This window comes from Serinus canaria, chromosome 3 (genome assembly GCF_022539315.1).
Source record: "Serinus canaria isolate serCan28SL12 chromosome 3, serCan2020, whole genome shotgun sequence".
Classification (NCBI taxonomy): domain Eukaryota; kingdom Metazoa; phylum Chordata; class Aves; order Passeriformes; family Fringillidae; genus Serinus; species Serinus canaria.
The window spans coordinates 21,991,446-22,013,697 of NC_066316.1; the positions used below are offsets into that span (position 1 = coordinate 21,991,446).

Below are 22,252 nucleotides of genomic sequence, written 5' to 3' on the forward strand. Positions count from 1 at the left end.
GAGAGTGCTCAGGCTGGCAAAGCTCATCAGAGAAATACATTCAAGGGAATCACACCTGGGCACATCACTAGTAAGAAACTACTGGCCAAAAAGTCACTTTTATTGAATCACTTGCCCCCAGCCCTACCTTCCCAGTGAGGAGCTCAAAAAGAATGGCACCCAGGCTCCACCAGTCACAGGCTTCTGTCTCTTCTAGGATAGCACCAACCTCTAAACATGAGACATTTCAATTAATATTAAAAAGGTCAGTTACACCTTCAAAATTACCATATATTTACAAGGTGACTGTTTAATGCTGACAGAACATATACTAAATACCACAGAGCTTTCATCATGCCTGCAATTTAGTTAGCCCTTTAGCCACCTACAGATTGCTTTGTTCAAGCACAGCAACACCATACATTTCATGCATAATTTGTGTTTTCCATGCATACATAGGCACTTTCGAGACTTGTAGGCATTACAGTTATGATTTTTCTATTCTGGACAAAACCAAACAATGACAGACAGTAAAACAAAGCATATTTAGAGAATTTACCCTGGCCAGAAGAGAGGGACACATCAGAGTGGCCTAATCCAGAAAAGCAGCACAAGGGAGGGTGCAGTAGTTTACTGCATGCCTTAGTTTTGCCCTTGAGGGTAGGATTTGTCTCATGCCTAACCCACACCATTTACTGGGATCCCCATGGGAGGCTTTTCACAATGGTCTCATAGAGAGATATCAAATCTGCTCCAAATAGCATAACCACAGCCAGTAACTGTGTATTGCTACAGCCCAGCCCAAACTGTACATTGGTGTGAAAAGTTGTTTCCCCTTGCATCCAAGCCAACACTGCTATTGCTGCACAGGCACAAGGGACAGCAGGGATGGGAGAAGGGGGTGACAGTCCCTGGCCATACACACACACCTATTCAGTGGCATGATGCATGCGGAAAACTTGGCCTTCACTGACTCAGGCTTTAAACTACAAAAATTATTAAATACAAACACACCACACTGTCTGCCCTAAAACAGGCAGAAAACCAGATTACAATGAAGATGAAATCTTCATTTTGACTGTCAAAAAAATGCAGAGGCTGCACTAAAATAGCTTTGGTGGCAAAAGCCACACCAGCTCCCCAGCAGAGGACAACGATTAGCATACAGTCACATAGCTGTGGCTGGGAAAAGCAGTGCAGCATGGGCAGAAAAATCCTGCTCATCATTTTATGGAACTTAGCATGAGCATGGCCAAGAAGAGCTCCAGATGAGTCCCAGCCCAGGGTCAGGGAGAGGGAGGCGTTACCCCAGAGCTCCAGAGGCAGGGAAGCACAGCCATGCTGAGCTCAGGGATGTGCAGCTGCCACACAAGCTGGAAGAGGCCCAGCACCTCCCAGAACTAAGCTCAGGCTGCTGTTGCAAGAGCGACAAGGAAGGATGGCTCAGACGTTGTCTCTTGAGGTAGCACATCCCTCACACTGAAAAGGCAACTACACTTAATGGCCTTGGAACCACCAATACGTCACTATAAGGGTGCCACACAGCAGAATTCATTCCACTCCTTACAGATTAATCCTACCAGCACCAAGAAACTTTTACAAAGATGTAACAGCAACCATATGAGGAACTGTATCAGGATAGTTACATGCATTTTAAAAATGCTTTAAGATCCCATACGAGCACCAGGAGGAAGCTGAAGTTAGAGTAAATTGAGAGAATTTGTGTAAAAATGAAAATGTGTTCTTCCACTTTAATTTTAAAGTCCTTCAGAAAGTCCAACCTTCTAGTAACTAACCTTTAAAAAATAAAAAGAAAAAAAAACCCTTTTGGGTTGGGGGCCTTTCCACACAAACCAGCAGGTGAAAGGTATTCACAGCAATTCTCAGTGAAACATACTGAATGGAAATGCCTTTTCAGCTCAAGGCAGCTTTCTTCCCAACAAGTGAAGATTTTTATTTTGAAATTAAATTACACACTTATTAAAGAATAAGGACAACAAAGCCAAGAATTAATAAGATTGACTACTACATTCTCAGTTGCACTAACTATCCCATATTGACACACCTTAAATTTCAAAATAATAACACAGAAGGAAATAATTCATCTTTCCCAAAGGCACTTAGTGGGAACGGGCCTCATGAGTTACAGCTTAATTGAAAAAAAAATTACCTAAATGTGAAAAAAATACATCATTCAGAGTACAGGGAAAAGAAATTGTACAAAAAAAATAATTTACTCAGTGTTGGTGTTATTTCTCTTTACGCTGGCAATCAGAGATGCTGATCCAATTCTCTAAAGAACCAAAGTTACAGTGCCTCCTTTCACAGAACTGTTCATTACAGGAAGTAGCACTGATGAAAATGGACATATATAGAATAAGAGTCAAAAAGCAAACCAGAGTCCACTTCCTCAAAATCCAAGCTCATATTTTCAACTGGAAGAATACTTTCAATATATGCCAAGCCAAAACAAATGTCACTGCAGTTCTCTGACAAGAGCAGCACTGAACTGTTCCATCCACTTTTGGCCATGACCAAAATGACATGAGTGGAATAAATTAAGAACAGGCAAGTAACACAGATTTCTCCCAGGGCTGAAGGGCTCTGCCTGGGTTCTCATGCACAAGCAGAAGCTGCATAACAAGTCATCTGAACCAACACAGAACACAAAATGGAAAACTCAGCAGAGGGCAACACCTGAGTCCCCTTCTTTACAAAAACTAAATTTTAGCTCAACTTTTTTCCTATTATGCAATGTCTGCCCTCCAGCTGCTTTCCCAAAGTTTCCTTGTTTCATGTTAAAATAAACGTTTTCCTTAAAAAAAAAAAAAAAAAAAAGAAAATTTAAAATTCACTGTGTACACTACAAATAAGCATATGTTGTTTACACTTCCTTCCTTCGAACAGGTCTCATGATTTCTGATGCAATACTGATCATAATAAGTCCAGGATACCACATCAATATTACTGCATTTTATCTTGACTAAACACCATGGGAAAATTTAGAAACTGCAGATTATGAAGTGCTTTTGAGGGACACAGAGTAGCTGGCTAATGTAATATACCACACAGGGCATATGCTTTTTTTAAAGCTTCAATATTGCAATAAATCTGAACTACAATATCTGCCTTCACTAAGAAAACATTTTCATCTCAATCCATCAGCAAAGTAATTTAGACAATAAATGGTAGTGACACATAAGCTTAAGTGAATAACATGGGGATATTTGTGCCAAATCTTTCCTTCATGAACCTTGAAATCAAGGACCTTACCCAGATTTGTACAAAAATAAACATGTGTACACATGTACACGGTGTTGGTGCTTCTAGGACTGGCAGAACAATGTTTGTAGAAAAAAAAATTCCTATCATCCTCAAATAGAAAATCAGAGAAATAATAAATAAAGTAGGGTGAAAAAAAGTCAATAGCTTTTCCAACTTTACTGCAATTTCATTAAAGAGAGAGCTTTCCTCTTTCTCCCTTCCCAAAGCATGGCCATGACATCCAGCACCACGAAGCACAAGTCAACAGCAATGCTAAATTCCTGCACAAAGCAATTCCAACAGCAGCCACTGGGATAACTGAAGGGAAGGAGATTTGTAAAATGCTATCAGGTTTATACAGAGACAGATGGTGCAGGTAAACACCTTCACTGCCCTGCACTGTCCTCCTTCCAGAGCAGCTGGTCTCAACTGTAAGACCATTTCTTTATGGTTTCCATGCTTATCTCAATATTTGCATTACACACAGCAACACCTTACTTCCTGATAAGGGAGACATAGCTGACAACATTTTGTATTTTAAACAGAAGTGCATTCTGAAGAAAAAGCAGAAATTTCCCTCTCCTAAACACACATTCTCAATAAAGCTATCTATGGCAAACCAAGCCTTTTCTCATTCTTTACACAGCAACTTGAAATACATAGCCTATATACACCTATGTTGCTGAAGGATTTCAAAGGCTTTTACTACAACACCTGCCACATTTTCTTCCAGTTTCCTCCAGGGCTGACAATAATGCCTCATGACCAGCACACACATACACTAGTTAACATGGAAGAGGCCAGGCTTACAGGAGGCCTTAGACATTCACTCTGCAACTCAGGCTAGACGGCTCATGAATCACCAAGAACAAAAACTTAACCAAAAATTTTGTAGAACAAACAGTAATTAAAAAAAAAAAAATCTCCAGTCAGCTCACATAAAAACTGGCTCTAGTTGGATATAGCGCATCCCCAGACACCCAGGAGTCAGGAAAGGCTTTTCCCTTACCCCACAATGCAAGCAGGAACAGCATACTCCCAAGTATCATTTCTGCACTGATAGGAAAATAAGGAAATAAGGAGACCCATCTAAACTACCATCAGGTGCCTGAAAATGTTCATGAGGAATTGGACTTGTTCAACATCCTGAAAAGAAATACAATGTTTTCCCCTTCTGTGGCCATTAAGATAAACATTGCATGAAAAACCATTAGAGACTCTGGAAATTCTGTTTACCTTACACTCACTTAATTTTAAAAGATTACTATTTTATCATCTTTTGATATCTATATATGTAAAGAAACATTTGCAGAGAATCAACTAAAATAATTCCAACCCAATTCACTCTCAAGAGACTCAGTCAGCCAAGATACCGTAAGATACAGTCACTAAATAAAACATCCCAATCTGGCCATAATGCTTTGCCTAAAATGGTTCAGCAATTTATAAAGCACAGTATTGAACCATCTATATTTAAGTATAAGAAGTTTATCATGGTCTTTAAACAATAAAGTAGTGAGGCAAGTCCAATGAACATTTGCTAAGATCAAATGGAGTATGAAAATAGGAAGTTTAATCTAAAAGTTATTCAAAAACATGAGCAACTATGTTCCTCTGTGGGAAAGAAAAAGGAAGAAAAAATAATAGAGGGAACTGTGTTCTTTCTTTCTTTTAGCAGCCCAAGATGGAATCAAAACTTCCTGTAAAATAATCCTGTGACAAAAGAGACAAAGTTTTATTACTGTTCTGTTATCAAAACAAAGCAAACATTAATTAACCTCATGGCTATCTCTGTTTATTTTCACAAGGCATCTTGTATGCTATATTCAAGGTTTAGTCCCATCTGTAATATTAATACTACTAATAACAACAGACATAAATAAACATAGGTAAAGTACAGTTTCTTCTGGAGTTAACAACTGGCTTTTATGACAGCCAGACTAAAAAATCAGATTTTTACAAATCAACAGCTTGGTACATCTTACTGCTTATTCTAGTTACAGAGTCTAAGAAAAACCACAAGACCATGTACTTCACCTGAAATACGTTGAGTACTTACAACAAGCCTGAGATCAGATATTTTTCAGAAAGTACCTGATGCTCTCCCAACCTATGCTTTCCATTACCAACTCCAAGTTCATGACATTTTGCTATTCAGGGAGCAGTCAGTTGTCAGTGTTTTCTGTGGGACACTCTGGGGTCTCTAGAGAGCTGTCCCCTCCAAATGGTTGCTGAAAAACTGTTACTCCAAGCCTCACAGAAATCAGTACTTTTTCTGCACATCTAGACCTTACTCACACCAGCCATATATTTTTCATGTTTGTGTTTGATCCTGTTTCCTATTGCCAGGATTTTTCAAATCAGGCTAGCCCATCCTTCTGATTTTGATGCCCACAGCTCCTTCACCTATCCAGGTATTCTCTTTTATTTTTTGGATAATCCTGAGACATTAATGTCACACAAAAATCTAGGAGAGAGTTAGAGGTAAAAAGCAGGAAGTCCAGTCTTACACTATAACCACGAGACCAGCCCACCCCTCGACACATCTCAGGGTCAATGGCACTTTAATCTACCACAGTTATTTTGCTTCTTAAACAATCTACTCAAATTAAATTACTATAATACAGAATAGCAGATTTAATGAGTGCCTGCAAACTCCTACTGAAAAACACATAAACAAATAATATGCAGGTTTTTGTGCATCAAATGTCTATTTGGTAAACAGAGGCAAATAATCTTTTTCCTTGTTCAGTAAATAAAAATTATAGCATGCAGGCTAATAATATCAACTAGCAATTTTTATTTTCATGCCATCTATTTTAGGTGACCAGCTGCATTTTGCATCTGTATTTTCAATTGTTTAAGAGCAAAAGTGACATCTTTATTTGGGAGTACAAAAATCAGGTTGCACATTGAAGCATTTTTGTCTTTTTTTTGGGAACAAAATCCTTTACACACAATGCCTTCTTTTTGCTTAGGTTTTGCACTGTGCACAAGTAACAGCAGGTTACATAAATCCAAATTTACCATATATTTATTTGTAGGCTTCTGTGAATGCTACTTTGTGTAAATAAGACTTGATTATAGCACACAGCTTATGAAAGCCTCAGAATAATACGATGCATTACTGATGGCCAGTTTCCTACTTACATTTTCTAGGAAGCTAAGCTCCCTTTGGCTCTAGGATCTCAAGCAGCAAATCTCCAGTTTTTAGTAAACACAGTCTGTGAAAACTTGTTTAAACAAGAAAGAAAAAAGACTCTAAAGGCAGCCCAGCTCTGAAACCTCGTCCTCCAAAAACACTACAGGGATGCAACAGAAAGCATCCCCACTGCTGGAACAAGAACCCGGGGAGTGTAAATAAAACATCTCATTCACACATCATATTTACACAAGATGTCAGACCAGCAAGCTGCTTCTACAACATGACACTTCACAGGTTAGACTGAAAAAGTACCTTAAAGATTTCTCTTCATGAGAAAATCCCCAACTTAAATCTGCTTTACCCAAAGACAGCCTTGACTAGGCAACGGCTGTAGATAATTCTGTCTTTCTCACAGGTATTAACCATACTGAGAATGGCTTTTTAAAAAAAGTTACCAATTTTATTTTTTAAATTGTGACTGTCAAGAATGGAATACAATTATTACTGTATTTAAAAGTTAACAACTCTTTATATCTAAGATCACAATGTTGGCAAAACCAATACTTAAAATAACAGAAGGTGATAATTTGCATTTCAAAATTCATCTATCTTGCTTTTCTCTCAATTAGACCAAAACATGTTGATTCACAGGTTTGTGTGTGTGTGTATGTGTGTGTTTCTTTTTTCAACTTATTTATAGAGCAGAATAATGGCCCCCCTGCTAGGCTGGCATTTGCTCAAGTTTCTGTCCATGTAAATTGAATCTGTTACTGGAATTTTCCCCCCTTCAGAATACCAAGGCACATTAACCAAGAGATAAAGAGATACATTGCTGATACTATCAGCCACCAGGCAGGTGGATAAAGCAAGGGATTTTTTGTTAGTTTTCGTGGGGATTTTTTGGACAAATATGTGATAAGAGTTCTCAGGGGGCATGGAGAGCAAAGGGCTGTTTAAACAGAAGTGAATCATTCTCATCTGATCTGCTAAGAACTTTGTATTCAGACATCAGCTGCTCAGCGCACTTTAAAATGTTCAGAAAACAAAATTACTATAAAAGGAGGAAAGTTAAAGGAAACAAAACACATAAACCTCACTATAGTCACCTTAGCCATATTAAAACAGCAGAAATTCTCAGTTACAAGTGCTCAATTTCTTCTTTAAAAGCAAATAGGTCATTCTTAGCCAAACCTCCCACAGTTTTATTTGAAGTGGTGTTGAGTTTATACAGTATGATTTATAATCTAGCATTTCCCTTGTGAATTAGAGAAACAACATTTGACTTATCATAGGAGAACAGCAAAGATTTAGTTTGGGCATTAATCAAAGTATAGCACAGACACACTTTGAAGCTTTTGCAGACAGCTTTGTTGGTGCCAGAGCCGGTTCAGGAACTTTTGGGTTTTTTTTTTCAATTGAGCAGAACTCTAGAGGAGTAAAGAGTAACCCGGCCACACCAACAGATTCAGCAGCACCACGAGCTTACAAGCATAATTCTTGATGTGCAAATCATTACAAATGAGCCGCATCTTCCGTCTCCAGTTCTTCGGAGAAGTTAAGCAAACGAGGGGCAGCCAGTGCGAACCAACATCCATTAATGGTACAATGCCACCTCCCGTCGGCAGCGGGGAAGTGCCACTCCTGCAGCAGATGCAGCCCTGCTCGGAACTTAGGCACGGTGCAAAACGACCACGGCTATTTCACACAGAACTAATTATGCTGCTCGCAGGGAGCACGATGCAGCTTTTCAAACTGTTCCCTTCCCTCGTCTTTCTGACATTTCTGCATTTATAATCGTTGCAGTTGTTATTTTATATATGCACTGCATAATGTGTTTTTGACATATGCAATCAAATTGCCTCTCCACTTCTCCTAGGACAACAGGAGCTGAACAAGTCCCTGTGCTTCACCAGGGCAGGGATTTGATCACGGCTGCTGTACCCACACTGCCTTGCTTTACCTTAATGCAAGGTTGCACAGAAAGCCTTAAACACAAAATCCTACATCCCACTAGCAAGTTCCACATAGGTGAACCTCTATTCTCCCTTGGCCCTGCAAACTTCCACACTAATACATTACTATCCCTAGTCATCCACGAATTAGTTTTCAATATATTAATTGTAGAATTTAGACTTCATGTTTTTCTTCAACAAATAAGACAGCTTAATATTTAAATACATCTTCATGCAATTCACTGCAAATCACTTTATAACTTACACTGTAGAAAAGCAACATCCAAAACCTCAACAACCAAAAAGACACAGCTGTTTCAAATATGTTTGAAATTTACATGCAACTCTCAATACAATTTCATACATGTTTTAAACTGAAGATAGCCTGCAAGGTGTTTAAATTTCACATTCAGCCTCCCCTTTTTCTGCCTCCAAAATGTGCTCCTCAAAAAGCAATGCAGAAAAAACTGCAGCCCTAAACTCATCTGTTCTCAGTCTCCAACAGCAGACCCTAAAAAGCAATGTTTATTGATCGACACCTTCCCTTTCTTGCATACGTTGAAAGAGTGCACTAAATTGTTGCAATCAGGTAGAATACAAGTTATCATATCTAAATCCATTCTATCTCAAACTCTGTTAAAAGTATACAGCAAGCCAAACACAAAATTTTTACAAGCCAAATTTCACTGTATCCTTCAGCAGGAGAGAAAAGGAGAAGGAAGGCTGACCACCCAGAGGCAGGGCAACACAGCACATAATCCTGAAAACACCAGGAAAATTCAAAACGAGATAAAGACTCACTTTGAGTCACTTATTTTAGACACTGTGTTTTATTACAGTAAGAAATCATAAGACCTGTTAAATTTTGTGAAGATAATTGTTTACTTCTACAAAACTACAGCATTTCCCTCGGGAAAAAAAAAAAAACAAAACCAAGTTGTGAGAAATATTTATATTAAAAAGAAACTTAAAAAATTATAGTAAAACCTCAAAACTTGTTCCTAGTGTACTGAAATGAAGGACAAATATGATTTCAAAATCCATATTCCAAGAAGCACCTTGAAGAGCAATGTTTTCATGATAAAGGGGTTCTGGGACGTAGTAAACTCCTCAAAATTAAAAAAAAAATATCATCCAAATGAACCATTTTTGGCCCCCTGCAATACTGGAACCTAGAGAAAGCTTATTGACGTGATTATTTCTTTATTATTTCTTTTAACACTGGTCAAAAGTTCTAAAACAACATTTACCAGCAGCAGTAGCCCTAAGAAAGCTGCTGTGGACACAGCTACACCATTACTGAATCATTCCTCATAAAAGAATGACACTTGACTCCTAAACATATTTTGTGCTGCTAAATTATACCAAGTATTATTCTCCTACTAAAAATTAACATGTAACAGCTACACTAAAGTACAAACATGCTTCACAGAGGTAACATTAAGATCAAGAAATCTGAAAGGCAAGAATCACGGAGCAGTACCAATTCATCCACCCTGAATACATCTAATACTTGCATTTGCAAATCCTCACCTTGCAGACACACAAAGCAAATACTGCCTGGGGTAGGGCAGAGAGGGCAGAGAGGGGAGGGCAACTTCAGCAAAAAAAAGCCCGGATGGGTACCACACCTGTGCTGTGAGGTGGAAATAATGACGGCGTGGAAAACTTTATTCTCGCATTCGGGGACTTCTAAATATTATTTCAACTGCTCCCTAAACACTTAATTACTGCAGGAGTTGGCTGGTTGGAGCTTAGGGGGCAAAAAGCACCTCTCTTTGGATCCTCATTAAAGTACAGCAAAATTAAGCTTTGACTTTCACAGCTCATTAATGATGACAGGGTGGGAAAAGGCTGCACTTCCATCTTTGCTAGAACTCGACTGGGAAGCGCTCTGTTCGCAGCTGCGTTAGGGAGCTAACGCAGGAAAACACCTCTCTCTAACAGGTTGTCACACATGTTGGCAACCAGGACAGCCATCTATTTAACAAACACAGTAATTGCTGGGATTCCCCAATTATCTTGTTCTTGAATAAAAGTGGCATGAGGGTAGAATGAAGGTGTTGGATTTACTTTGATAGGTGAAAAGAATTATTTTCTGTGATACCTGCCCTTTTGACTTGCATAGAAAAGATTTTATTTTTCATTTATCTCAAGAAGCTGACATTCAAAGTTTGTTGAGACCCTACCACCTTTATTCACAGAGGCAGTTCCTTGCTGCATTTCACTTGAAGAACAAAAACACAGAAGAAAAATCTGATGCCAAACTCAATTCAGAACTTCCATGGCTGGTAACTCTTATTCTAAATTTTTCTAAGCACATTTGCAGACCCTGAGCTTGAGGACTACCTGCATGCCAAGTTGCAATGCCTGGCCACACCATGCACTCTGCAGAAAGTTATGTTGGCATTTCAAGGTTGGAATGAAAACGTAGTAATTTCAACTCTAAACATAGTTTTATAAGTTAACTATGATTATTTTAAAATATGAAGCTGTATGTGAAACACCTGATTTTTGGCTGGCACTGCCAAAAATCACAGCCCACCGTATTAGCAGAAAATAAATTGGAAAAAGGAAAAGAGGGAGGGCTCAGTTTCAAGTGCCATCCTTGCTATAAGATCCCAAGAGATATTGATTTTATCACCCTCGTGATTGATGAAAGCAGTTCTAAAGAAAGAGCTCTCTAAACTATTTCAAAGCCCACTGTAGCTCATCAAAAATGTCAGAGGCATCCCTGAGCCTATTAGGGTTGTATTTTTCAAACTTCTGTGGTTCTCCCCCCACCACCCATGTCCTTTGCATGTATAAATTTTTGTATTTTTAAGGGTCTTAGTGCCACTTTTTCAGCCTCATTTGCTCTTTTCGTTTACCAAGATGTACTTAACACACAGGAAATAACTGGAAGAAAACAGAACATTCCTAACTTGCTTAAACAAGACACTCAGTACAATTACATGTTATGGAAATGACATAACAAACACCACCACAGTTCAACAATAAAGCAGTTATGAGCCCTGTAGCTTTTTAAGACATTAAGGAAAAGAAGCAAAGAAAACTCAGATATTGCATGATCTCAAGCTGTATGCTACAGAGACTACATGAGAAAATGAAAGCTGCTAATCTACTTTCCAAGTGAAACATTGTAGGTGATTGCTCTAACCTGGGGCACAGTACATTCTCTCTATGGCATCGTTGTCACAGGAATCTTCAACCTCCCTCCACCTGCTAAAATACGTTAGCTGAATGTGTCCTAAAAACAAAACGACAGGAGAAATCAAAACATTTTTCCCTTCCATTTTCTGCAGAAGTGAACTGTAATTACTCCTTTTGTAGCTAAAAACAGTATCATTAAGAATAATGGCATCATTAAGTACTAGAAGCTATTACTGGGGGTGAATTTGCTGCACTGATAATGAAGCTCTAGACAGGAAATGAAGATACTAATTACAAGATAAAACGCCTACTCAGTTAATTGGAAGCAACAGCGAATAAAAAGAAATGCATTTGCAAAAGTTCCTGACCTCTATCATTCAATAAGATGTTGTTTGGGTTCAAATCACGGCACACAATTCCTTCTCTATGTAAAGCATCAAGGGCTACCACCATTTCAGCTGCCCATCTTTGAATGCAATCCTCTGGGATATTAAACCTGGAGGTTAGCGCTAATCTTTCGTCGAGGTCCTGAAAAATTTGATGTATTTCCTTCTGCCCTGCTCCTGCTATTTTGTCTTCCTTCTTTGGTGCAGTCTTTTTACTTTCAGCTGCAGGTGACAAAGCCGAGTCTGCCTCCTCTTTCCTGCTGTCTTCAGTTTGATTGGAAAACAGCAACACTCCTTCATTCCTTAGCACGTCTGTGTCCAAGCTAACCTCTGGAGCACCTGAGAGCGGGTTGGAAACACATGAACTTTCTTCTTTGCTTGCCATGTTTAAGGAGCAGGCCCCAAGCTCTTGGAACAGAGCCCCGTCTTCTGAAGCACCTACCTCTTGGTCAGATGAAAAGAGTGTCCCAAGAGCTCCCTGAGTGACACCACTTTGCTCATTTGCTTCCTTGTGGGCAGGATCACCCACTTCTGGTGCCACATGATTTGGCTCTTGATCAAATGCTTTGCATGGCTCTGCAGAATTATTTAACTGCAAGACATCAGGTGTTTCTAACAACTTTACTTCTGACATGTCCCTATCAGATTTTGTAAACTTTGCTGGCCTTGACACGGCCGGCTCCTCTGTTTGATCAGACATGCCTGGTAAGTTTATTAGGAGATCAGGCCTTCCTTCATCGATGCTATTCACATCATCAAAAGCAGCATCCTTAAAGGAGATGACTGGCACGGAGTCATTTGAACCCCTGCTCACAGTGTCATGAGCTTTCACACCCATTTTGCTCTCAAGGGCATCCAAGCTTCTGTCATGATCTGGGACAGAAAACAATGGCTTTAAAGGCTCTGATTTCAGGTTATACAACTTTTCTCCAAACTCAAGCCCCAGGAGTTCACTAGTGCTATCTTTGCTGTCTATCCTGAAGAGCTCCATGGGGCTGTTCTTGGATCTAGTTAACGAGTCCAGTATCCTAGTAGGACTGGCTATTTCTGACTCAGCGTCATCGATGAACAGCTTTCGTTCCTGAGGTGCAATCTGGGAGGTGAAGCTGTCACTGCCAACAACAGTGCACCTCTGCAAGGAACTCCTCTCTTTGGTATGCAGCCCTTCACTCTCTGCTTTAGCCACTGGTTCCTCACTTAGGGAGCCAGAGTCAATTTTTTCCTGCCCGTATTCATTGCACAACGTTAAATAACTAGTGGTGCACTCTTCTTCTGAGCTGGATGCCGAGTCCATCCACTTGGAACTCTCCTGACCATCTTCCTGGGTGCTGCTGTCATCCTGAGAGCTTGGTGTCAGGCTTCTCCTCAGTGGGACCACCTTCAGCATGCTCTCCCCATAGCTTTCTCTGGAATCGGTGCTGCTACCAGTTTCTTTAGGAGTAGGTGTTGGTTGCTCCAGGTAAATTTTAGTTGAACTGGATGTTCTGGATTCAGGAATTTCAAAGCTCTCTTCAGGACTTCTATTTAGGAACTTACTGACATAAGACCACAGTTTCCCTCCTGAAAAAAAAAGAAAAAAGGGAGGGTATCTCTTAATTTCACTCAAAATAGAAATTTTTTTAAGAAACCGGAAAATATCCTCACTGTCATTATACCCTTACATCCACGGAGCTATTTGGATGCGCTACCCCAGCAGGAAATAATTACAGGGACCACCACTTGCTTTTCACGTAGATTTGTATTATTACATAAATATTTAAAGAGCTGCATCTGACATTAAGCTGCTGCTTTTTTGTTTTTAAACTTCAGTAAAGTCTCATTTCAGAGTGTGTCTCAAGTTGCAAAGTGGTCACTACTCTCCACCTGCTGCCTCAAAAGAAGCAAAAACTAGGGAAGATCAATTTGTTTAGTGCCCATCACCACCTCTGCCTACACTGAATAATTCTGTAACACAGCCCTAAACTCATCAGCAACATTAGTGGAAATGGACTGAAAACTAAACAGCAAGTCCAGTAAGGGAAAGTACCATATTAGCAGGATATTTTAAGGGTCTCTGTCTGTCTTTGAAGAAGTTGGGGATTTTAGTTAAATGTTGATGTATTTCTTCCATTTACTTTAGAATTCAAAAAAAGGTTTTTATGCTTTGCTGCACCACACAAGGATTTATCAATACTTTAAGTTACACTGGCAAACAGCTCCTTCACAGCATCTAAGAAAGTGATATCTCCAAAAATAAGTTACATTTAAAAAATACAAACCAGGACTCTTCATGTTTTCAAATGCTGCACATATTAAAAAAGCTCACCGACGTCAAAACATAATTTTAGCAAAATAAATCAGGAAGTACTGTACCTCTTGTATGTGCCAAAGAATTTGGCTTAAAGCTAGCAAGTCTCCTTTGATAACTTAGGGAGAAAAGCAATGTCAAGACATTTCAACTTCAAAGACTGTACAGAAATTCTGGAAAATGCAGGAGTTTGAACAAAATCTTTGTAAAAGAAAAAATAAGTATCCATCCCACTGGGCATCTGCTAAGTTGGCGGGTTTTTTGTTGGGTTTTTGTTACTTATTTGGATAAAACAGAGTTTTATATTTTTCCAAAATACATTCTTTAATAGTTTGGGGTTTTTAACACTCTCTTTATCAGGCAAAATTCCTTTAAAAAGTACAATAAAAGAAGAAACTATTTATCATTGCCTAGGAACAGATTTTCTATACTCCCAGGTATTTCAAATAAAACTTATCAAAGAGAGAAAAACCTTGACACTTTAAAAAATTAATTTGAATAATATAATGTGAAGTTTTCCTGCCCTCCATCCCCCTGGCTAAGACAAGACTTGTTTTACAAGGGGAAAAAATATCTCTAGTTGTGGTGAAAGTAAGTACATTAAAAACACTAAAAGGGAATTCTAACAGTTTGAGTCCAATGGTAAAAATGAAAAATTTAGGTCTGTTAATCATCCTGGTTTCAAACAGAGTTAGTACCAGGTCAGGATGACCCTTGCCACCTTCTAGAATGCGGTGAGAAAGGATGCCAGGCAAACCAACAGGAGCAAAGGGAAGCAATGCTCACAGCGAAAGGAACAGGAACTGCTACACCGACCACTGTAAACACAAGCACTTTAAATTCTGCCCCAAAGGTGCATTCAAAATATGCACCCCAAGTGTGTCCTGCCACAGCAGCGAGGCACAGCCCCTGGGGCCCTCCCAGCAGAGCTGCAGGCCCCCAGCCCAGCGAGGCAGGGCAGGGACTGACACCGAGCCTGTTGGGGCACAAGTGACCCCAGGCCCTGTGTGGGTGACACCGAGGGCCCTGGCCCTGCCAGAGCTGCCTCATGAGGAGGATTCCAGCCCTGTGAGAAGCAGGGAGCCCCTGCAGGCTCATCAGGTGAGGCCACTTGCTTTAAACACACCAGGTCACACAGCAGGACAGCAGGGCAAAGGCAGCCTGCCCTTGGAGCCTGCAGCTTGCACAGCACTTCAGGATAACTGGTCTGCAGCTGATTTGGTGAAAATAAGAGTTGTCCATCCCATAATCACCAGCAGTTCTTTTCTAATGTTATACTTCTACATTTATTCATATTTTTGCTATAAAATGGCAGGGAGATAAAAAAAAACCAGAAAAGTGAATGAGAGAGTAAGAACGTACATAATTTTTACATATGCAAGATTCTATCTTCTTTTTCACACTTTTATCCATAACAATTAATTTCCTTTAAAATTTCAATTAAATTACTTCAGTACTTTGCCCAGTTTAATATAATAATTATTTTTATAATAATTTATTTTTAATAAAATAACTTTGCCCAGTTTATTAACTAGGCATGGAATTATTCATGTCCATTTCATACCAAACAATAAAATCTAATTTGAGAACCACCTACTGCATTTATTAAAACACACTATTTAATAAAAAAATTATTTAGTCTCCCCATCCCACCTGCATTAAGATTAATTAGCACAAGCTAAATATTTTCATCTACATATTACCAGTGTTTAGTCACAAATTTATTCTGAAAACACAAACCTCAGGTGTCGAAGCACGTTCACAGACCATGACCCATGAAGACTCACCTAAGATTTTTGGAACTTTGGGAAGTGCCTGGTACAACACCACCTCAGCCTCCAGGTATGGCTTCAATGCAAGTGTGAGCACCATCAGCACTTCCTCTGAAGGAAGTTGTAAGAAAAGGTCTTTCTAACAGAGGCCTGCCTTGAGCTTTGACCCAGGGAGACAGAAAGCTCAAAACTTTCTTCCTGTGCTCTTTTGGCACATCTTTTTCCTGTGTCATTACTGGACACCAGGTGTGCTTTTACATGTGACACCTGAATGGCTCTCACTGACCCAAATGGTTTGTACCCCTACACTAAGATAAGAAGATAAGAAGGGGCTGGGCTGCCCACAATATCAAAAATGCAAGAATTATCCTTGCACAACTGAAGTTTTTCACCTATTGACAAGTTCGGCTGCTCTCAGGACAACTCCTGTCTTCTGCTCCCTCTGCCTCACTTCATGCAAGATTTCATGCAGTCTCCACTAGATTTGGGCTTCTACTTGGATTACTGCAGCTTAAGAGAGACCCAAGAAAGATTAAGGAAGGAAAAAGAGACGTGTTGGGATCAATACTTCAAAAATCCACAGAAAAATCACTGGCAGATTTGACAGGTTCAGTAAACATAAAAGTTGCAAAAGACAAAAAAGAAATCTCTTTATTTTTAAAGTGTTCAAGAATTCACCACTGTCCACTTGTGAAAACAGGGAGAACTGCAACAATTCATTTGTTTTTGCAAGTCTATTATCTTAGGTTTTCAACAAGAAGTTGTTCATTATTCATTACTTGTATTTAAAAACCACACTGGAAATGACTACTTACTGCAACTTCAACTTAAGAGTTAAACACAAGTAAACAAAACAAAACAAAAATTATGTCCAAATATGTTAACATACAAATATTTCAAGACTGGCCTCCTGGTCAAGTGGAAATACGTAAATAAATGCCATGCAATAATTATGTTCTATAGTAAAAAACAACAATTTCATTCCTTTTTGAAAACATTCAATCCAGGGTCAAACAAAAGTGATATTTGTATCTGCGTATGTAATTATGCCTTTATGAATGACATACTAATAATCTTTCCCCCTCTCCCCATGTGTTGTGTAAGATCAAGAAAACCCATTAGCAAACCATGCTAATATAGTATCAGGAATCTATAAAAACTAAAATTACAGAAATCAATCCAAACAAGTAAGCTTCAGTCACTGTCAAATAGTCCAACAGATTAAATAACTATAAAAGCTACAGTATTAAGCTAAAGTTTATTAGTGTTTAATGCAATTTCAGAACTCCATTATTAACATAACTAATTATTAGGTTTGTTTTCTTCTACCATGAACTGATTCTACAGCCAGCCTAGTTCAGTCTTTCTGGTTTTATAGGCACATGAAAATCATCAAGTTCCACATTCTTCTGCAGTTATTCAATGAAAAATTTCTTATTTGCAGTGCCATACTTAACCACATCTCCAGTATTCTGGAGCTTACACCTTTGCTTCTGAAGGCAGAATCTAAAAAGTTAGTGTTCAAAATAATCAACAGGAAATTCAGCATAAAGTGACCAAGTGATGAAGCTGACTAAAAATATTTTATATTCTTTCAAACATTTCTGCAGCATTTTTATTAATAGCACTTGATGTAGGAGCACCAAAAAGAAAATACAGAGACTAGATAGAACATAAGACAGAATAAAACAAAACCTAAGAGATCAGCAAATTTGCCTCCTAAACATGTTTTTTTCTTCCAGCTGACAAGAAAAATTCATGACCAGTTGGATTCTTACTTACCCAGTGATCAGACACTTCCCATTTCACTTCATATCCTGAAAGACTGTCTGACTAAGGAGACATAATCCAAAATAAATCAATAGCTTTTGCTAGCTTGGTCCATGAGATTACTCCCAAGGATGAAGTGCTGCAATTCTCACAGAACTGGAATGCAGCTAAGAATGCAGCAGTCACTGTACTTAGGAAATCTCAAACAAAGTCAAAGTGAACAACCCAGACTTCCAAATAATTGTAATGTGATAGGGAAGAAAAACACAGTCCTGAAAGATATATGCATGAATTATTCTCCAAAACTGGGCCCAACTCTCTACATCACTGCATAAGGATTTGTGTATGGCCAGGACTTCCAATCCTAAACCATGCACCTCATGAGAATTAATAGCCTTCCTTGCTGGAAAAGGAACAGTTTCATGGTTTTCAAAGAATCACTGTCCTCCTTTTGAACAGAGACATGCCTGCCAGTAAACTTCACCATGCTAATGTAATGGCTACAAAAAAATAGGACTTGCACAGTTCCTGGGCCAAAAGCAAAGCAGACACACAGGCACTGCCACGGCACAACAACAATATTCCACAGCATCCCAATGGCAGGCACAGTGGAGCTGCAGCTCCACATGAACAGGAAGCTGAGCTCCTGCCTAATCTCCAACATGACAGTAGTTACAAGCACCAGAGCCCTGCATCTGCAGTCCTGTATTTCCAGTGCTGCTGGTGAATCTCTGCTGCAAGGTTTGCTAGTTTAGGCAAAGCTCCAATGCACTCGGAGCAAAAGCTACTATTCCAAAGCAGCCTCCTGAAAAAGTCACTTGCCAAGGAGCGTATCACCTTCCCTACATTTCCTGATTGCTGTCAAATATTTACAGCCAGCATTATCTCCTCTCCTAACAACAAATCCCCAGCTTTGCAAGCCAGAGCGCTGCCGTGGTGCTGTCTATCAATTGCTGCGTGCAGCAAGCCTCTTCAGCAGGAAGTTTCTTGAGTGCTCTCCAGATTGATAGGAACTCCAGCTTGTTTATGCTTAAAGAGATTTGACAGCTTCTAACAGCCACTTAAACTTTGATGTCCCATGGAAGCCCCCCAGCCTATTTTGAAGCATCTGTTTCTAAAATTTCAGTTGTTAGTAGTGCCAGGAAGAAGCGAGGCCTTATTAACATCAGATTGGCTCTCTCCCACACTAGAACTTGGCAAGCGCTTTCCAAAAAAGCTACAAGATAACTTTATGGACTTTTGTGCTTCTGATGCATCCTTGAAGCCTGTCACTGCGGAGGGGAGAAAAATCTCTAAGAGAACCCAAGACCTCACTCACCAAACTCTGGGCAGGTTACACCATCATGATTTACCAAAACAACCAACCCAGGTCTTCCTCTTGAATCTGTGGTCAAGCTTGCAGAATTCCACACAAAACCTAACAGTGCTGCTCTTAATAACATAGTTAAAAACTACCATGAACAGGAAGCAGTGAGCAGCTTAGCAAATGATATTATACAAGCCACTACCCATTTAATTAGTATTTTACCCTTCAAACTCACAATGGTGTAGCTAACATACCCAACACCATAAATCAGCACCACTTACAAATTTGACTGGCACAATCTTATTGCTTACTAGAATTACTTGGAGTATGAATATTTAGAGCATTCAAAAGTCATTAAATAAAATTTCAAGAGGCTATTATTTAAAAAGTACTGTCTTGGAAATTTTTATCCTTTCCCAACATCAACTACAAGCACCTTCTCTATTCATATCTAGTCTGAGATGGACAACATAGGTTTTTCTGTAGGGATTCCTGGTGTTATTATCCTTGTAATTTAAAGAATGAGCACTACTAACATAAGACTGATCTGATTAAGACCATCATCAGTGGGGTGAGCAAAACTAGTCTGCATACAGTGCAGCATAACTTTAGCCCTATTTTTATTTATCCTTTATTCACACAGAGTTAGAAGCCTTTCTCCTGAATCTCTTTCCAGCATCAGTGTCACAGCAGGGTGAGGAGCAGTGACCATTGCCCCAGTTTGGGATTTGGAATCAGGCCCTGCATCTGCAATACACTTATTGAATACACTCTCAGGCAATTTACTCATCACTGTGTACCCCAGCTACCCCTCTTTACAGCAGAATATATCACTCTTCCTTTCCCTTTGCATGTTCTGAGCCCAGACAGTAGGTTCATGAAAATGAAAGGGCTCTGATCGTGCCATGCCTCCATTTTTCTTATTGTTATCACAATAAAATTAACACTTCCAGAAGGTTGTCTTTGTCAGCTGCTCACATTAGGCCTTCCTTAAAACTTTTGTTCCTACATCTGACTACTTCTCCCACAAAATTCCATTACTACTTCACTCACTTTTCCAACTGTCTCAAGGAAGAACATTCTTCCTAAAGAGAAGAGCAAAACTGTAGGACTTCAGAAACCACAGAAATATTAGGAAGACTTTTTAAAGTTATGTAATTATGCTAGTCTTAAGGGCAGCTGGTATCTGACAAGGGTTGTGGGCTGGATTTTTTGATTGGTTTGGAGCTTCTTTGGTTGTGGGTTTTTTAAAATACTTTTTCTCTGAACAAAATGTAACATTTTATGTGGAGATTGCAGCTCAGGTGAGAATCTCCCAATTACTGTGTCTATTATTATATACACACCTCAAAAGGAGAGCTGCACTGTACAGAGCAGCACTGTAAATTCCCAGGATCACCATCAGGCACTACTGCAATGTGAAGCTTTTCTTCCTGCATCAGTGCTCATGGCAAAACCAAGTCACACATTGCAGAAACATTCATTCCTGTTGCAAAGCTAACTTTAGCTGGCCTCATAGGACTAATTGTTCATGAAAAAGCCAAAATCTAAGTTATTAGAAGAAAAAAGAAATAATATTCAATGTAATAAAATTATCTTCTCTATCAGTCAGCTTCGTTTCTTCACATCATCCTGTTCTGAGTTATTAACATTTCCTAAAAAAATTACTATTAGCAACTCCAAAATTTATATTCTGCACTCATTCTAAACAAATATGGGTAATTACATTTAGGGAATATTTAAATCCAGGTGTTAGACAAAAAAATCAAAACATAATTATTTCATGCCACCTGTTCCCTGTACACTTAACAGGAATTTTAGACATAGTTTGAAGGCACAACTCTGTGGTTCTGCTTTGAACTCCTGTGTGACGCCACTAGCTATTTTCTTAAAAATCCAGATCAGAGAAATATTAACCAACAGGAAAATGTTCATGGTTTTTAGCAGAGCTATTAAATTCTTGTTCAAATACTTGTCATTTTAACTAGAAGATGCTAAAAAGATTTACCAGTCAAAGTTTACAAAAGTAGGCAAAGACTTTATCTCTGAGAGATAACTTTAAATAATGCAGATAGTTGTTGCAGTCAAAGCACTCCCTCTCCTGTAGAAAATAAACAGTTGGAAGCCTTCAATACTGCTACAATTCAAGTAATACATCAGGATTTCAGGCTATTTGAAGCAGGAATCAGCTCCACTGCAGAATGAGAGGGGAAAAGGGAGGGACAGAAGAACGGAGTGGGGTGTCTTACATGACTCCTCTCTGCCACACTAAAATATTTTAACTGGATGTATGAGAGATTCATTTGACAATGAAGTGCACCATTGATTAAAATTGAAAACCTTTGACTCTTTTCAACAATATGCTTAAAGGAGAGACAAACCTTCTGCGTGCTGCAGCACAAGGAAGACAGACTCCTCGGAGATGATGTACTTGTGCAGACACACCATGTTGGGCACGCAGCGGGGGATGATGGTCGTTCTGCTCCTGCTGCACTCACTACTTTTCCTTAGACCCTGACAGAGAACAAAAAGGTCAGTTGTACCCTCAGTTGCCTTTGGAGCCTGCTGTGCTCTGTGTTTATCAACCAAACTAATCTATCCGAGTTACTCTGGGCTTCAGAGAAACCACTCATCTGCTGCTCTATGCCCCTCGGTCCCCCGAGGCTGTGCTGATGGCATCTGGCGCGTTTCCAGAGAACAGAAGATGGCACAAAGCTGCCATTAAAATCAATTACATGGGTCAATGTTTTTATTAGAATCTCTCTCAAACTAAGTCATCAGGATGACACTCAGTTATTTCCCTGTGACCTTTTTTTTAAATTTTATTTTTGCGCGTGACCAAAAGACACTGTTAAAAAAAATTCAATTCGAGTCTTAAAGACAAAAGAATGCTTTAGCCTCACAGGTAATCCTCACATTTCCATTTTACTTTACTAAAGACAGCAACCACCTCAATAAAAAGGAAAGGAAAGGAAAGGATTAGTCTCCTTGAGAGGCAATGATTTTTGGGAGGTAGCACAGGGATGAAGTTGCCAGAAGTGAAAAAATTGATGTGGGAGGGTGGAAGGGAGGGGAGAGAGAAAGAGAAAAAAAAATTATGTCAATAGTGTGACCTATTACAATATTGATAAACATAGGCAGTTACATGGGAAATTCAATGTTACCCTATCTGACAGTAGATAATGTGAGGTTCTAATATAAAATATTCACAAATGAACCTTTGAGAAACAAACAGGTT

General features: G+C 39.2%; 1 protein-coding gene across 3 annotated transcripts in view; it reads right to left on the reverse strand.

The window, feature by feature from the left end:
• Positions 1–22,252, reverse strand: part of RPS6KC1 (ribosomal protein S6 kinase C1) — an 85,492-nt gene that overhangs the window by 6,483 nt on the left and 56,757 nt on the right. For 2 of the 3 annotated variants that reach the window (XM_009096406.4, XM_018921283.3), the window contains 4 exons: positions 21,396–21,528; positions 11,862–13,439; positions 11,501–11,590; positions 128–210 (listed from right to left, as the gene is read on the reverse strand). In XM_009096406.4, coding sequence (XP_009094654.2) covers positions 128–210; positions 11,501–11,590; positions 11,862–13,439; positions 21,396–21,528 — 1,884 coding nt within the window. The remainder of the gene's footprint in view (positions 1–127; positions 211–11,500; positions 11,591–11,861; positions 13,440–21,395; positions 21,529–22,252) is intronic. The other variant, XM_018921282.3, reaches the window with a different exon arrangement.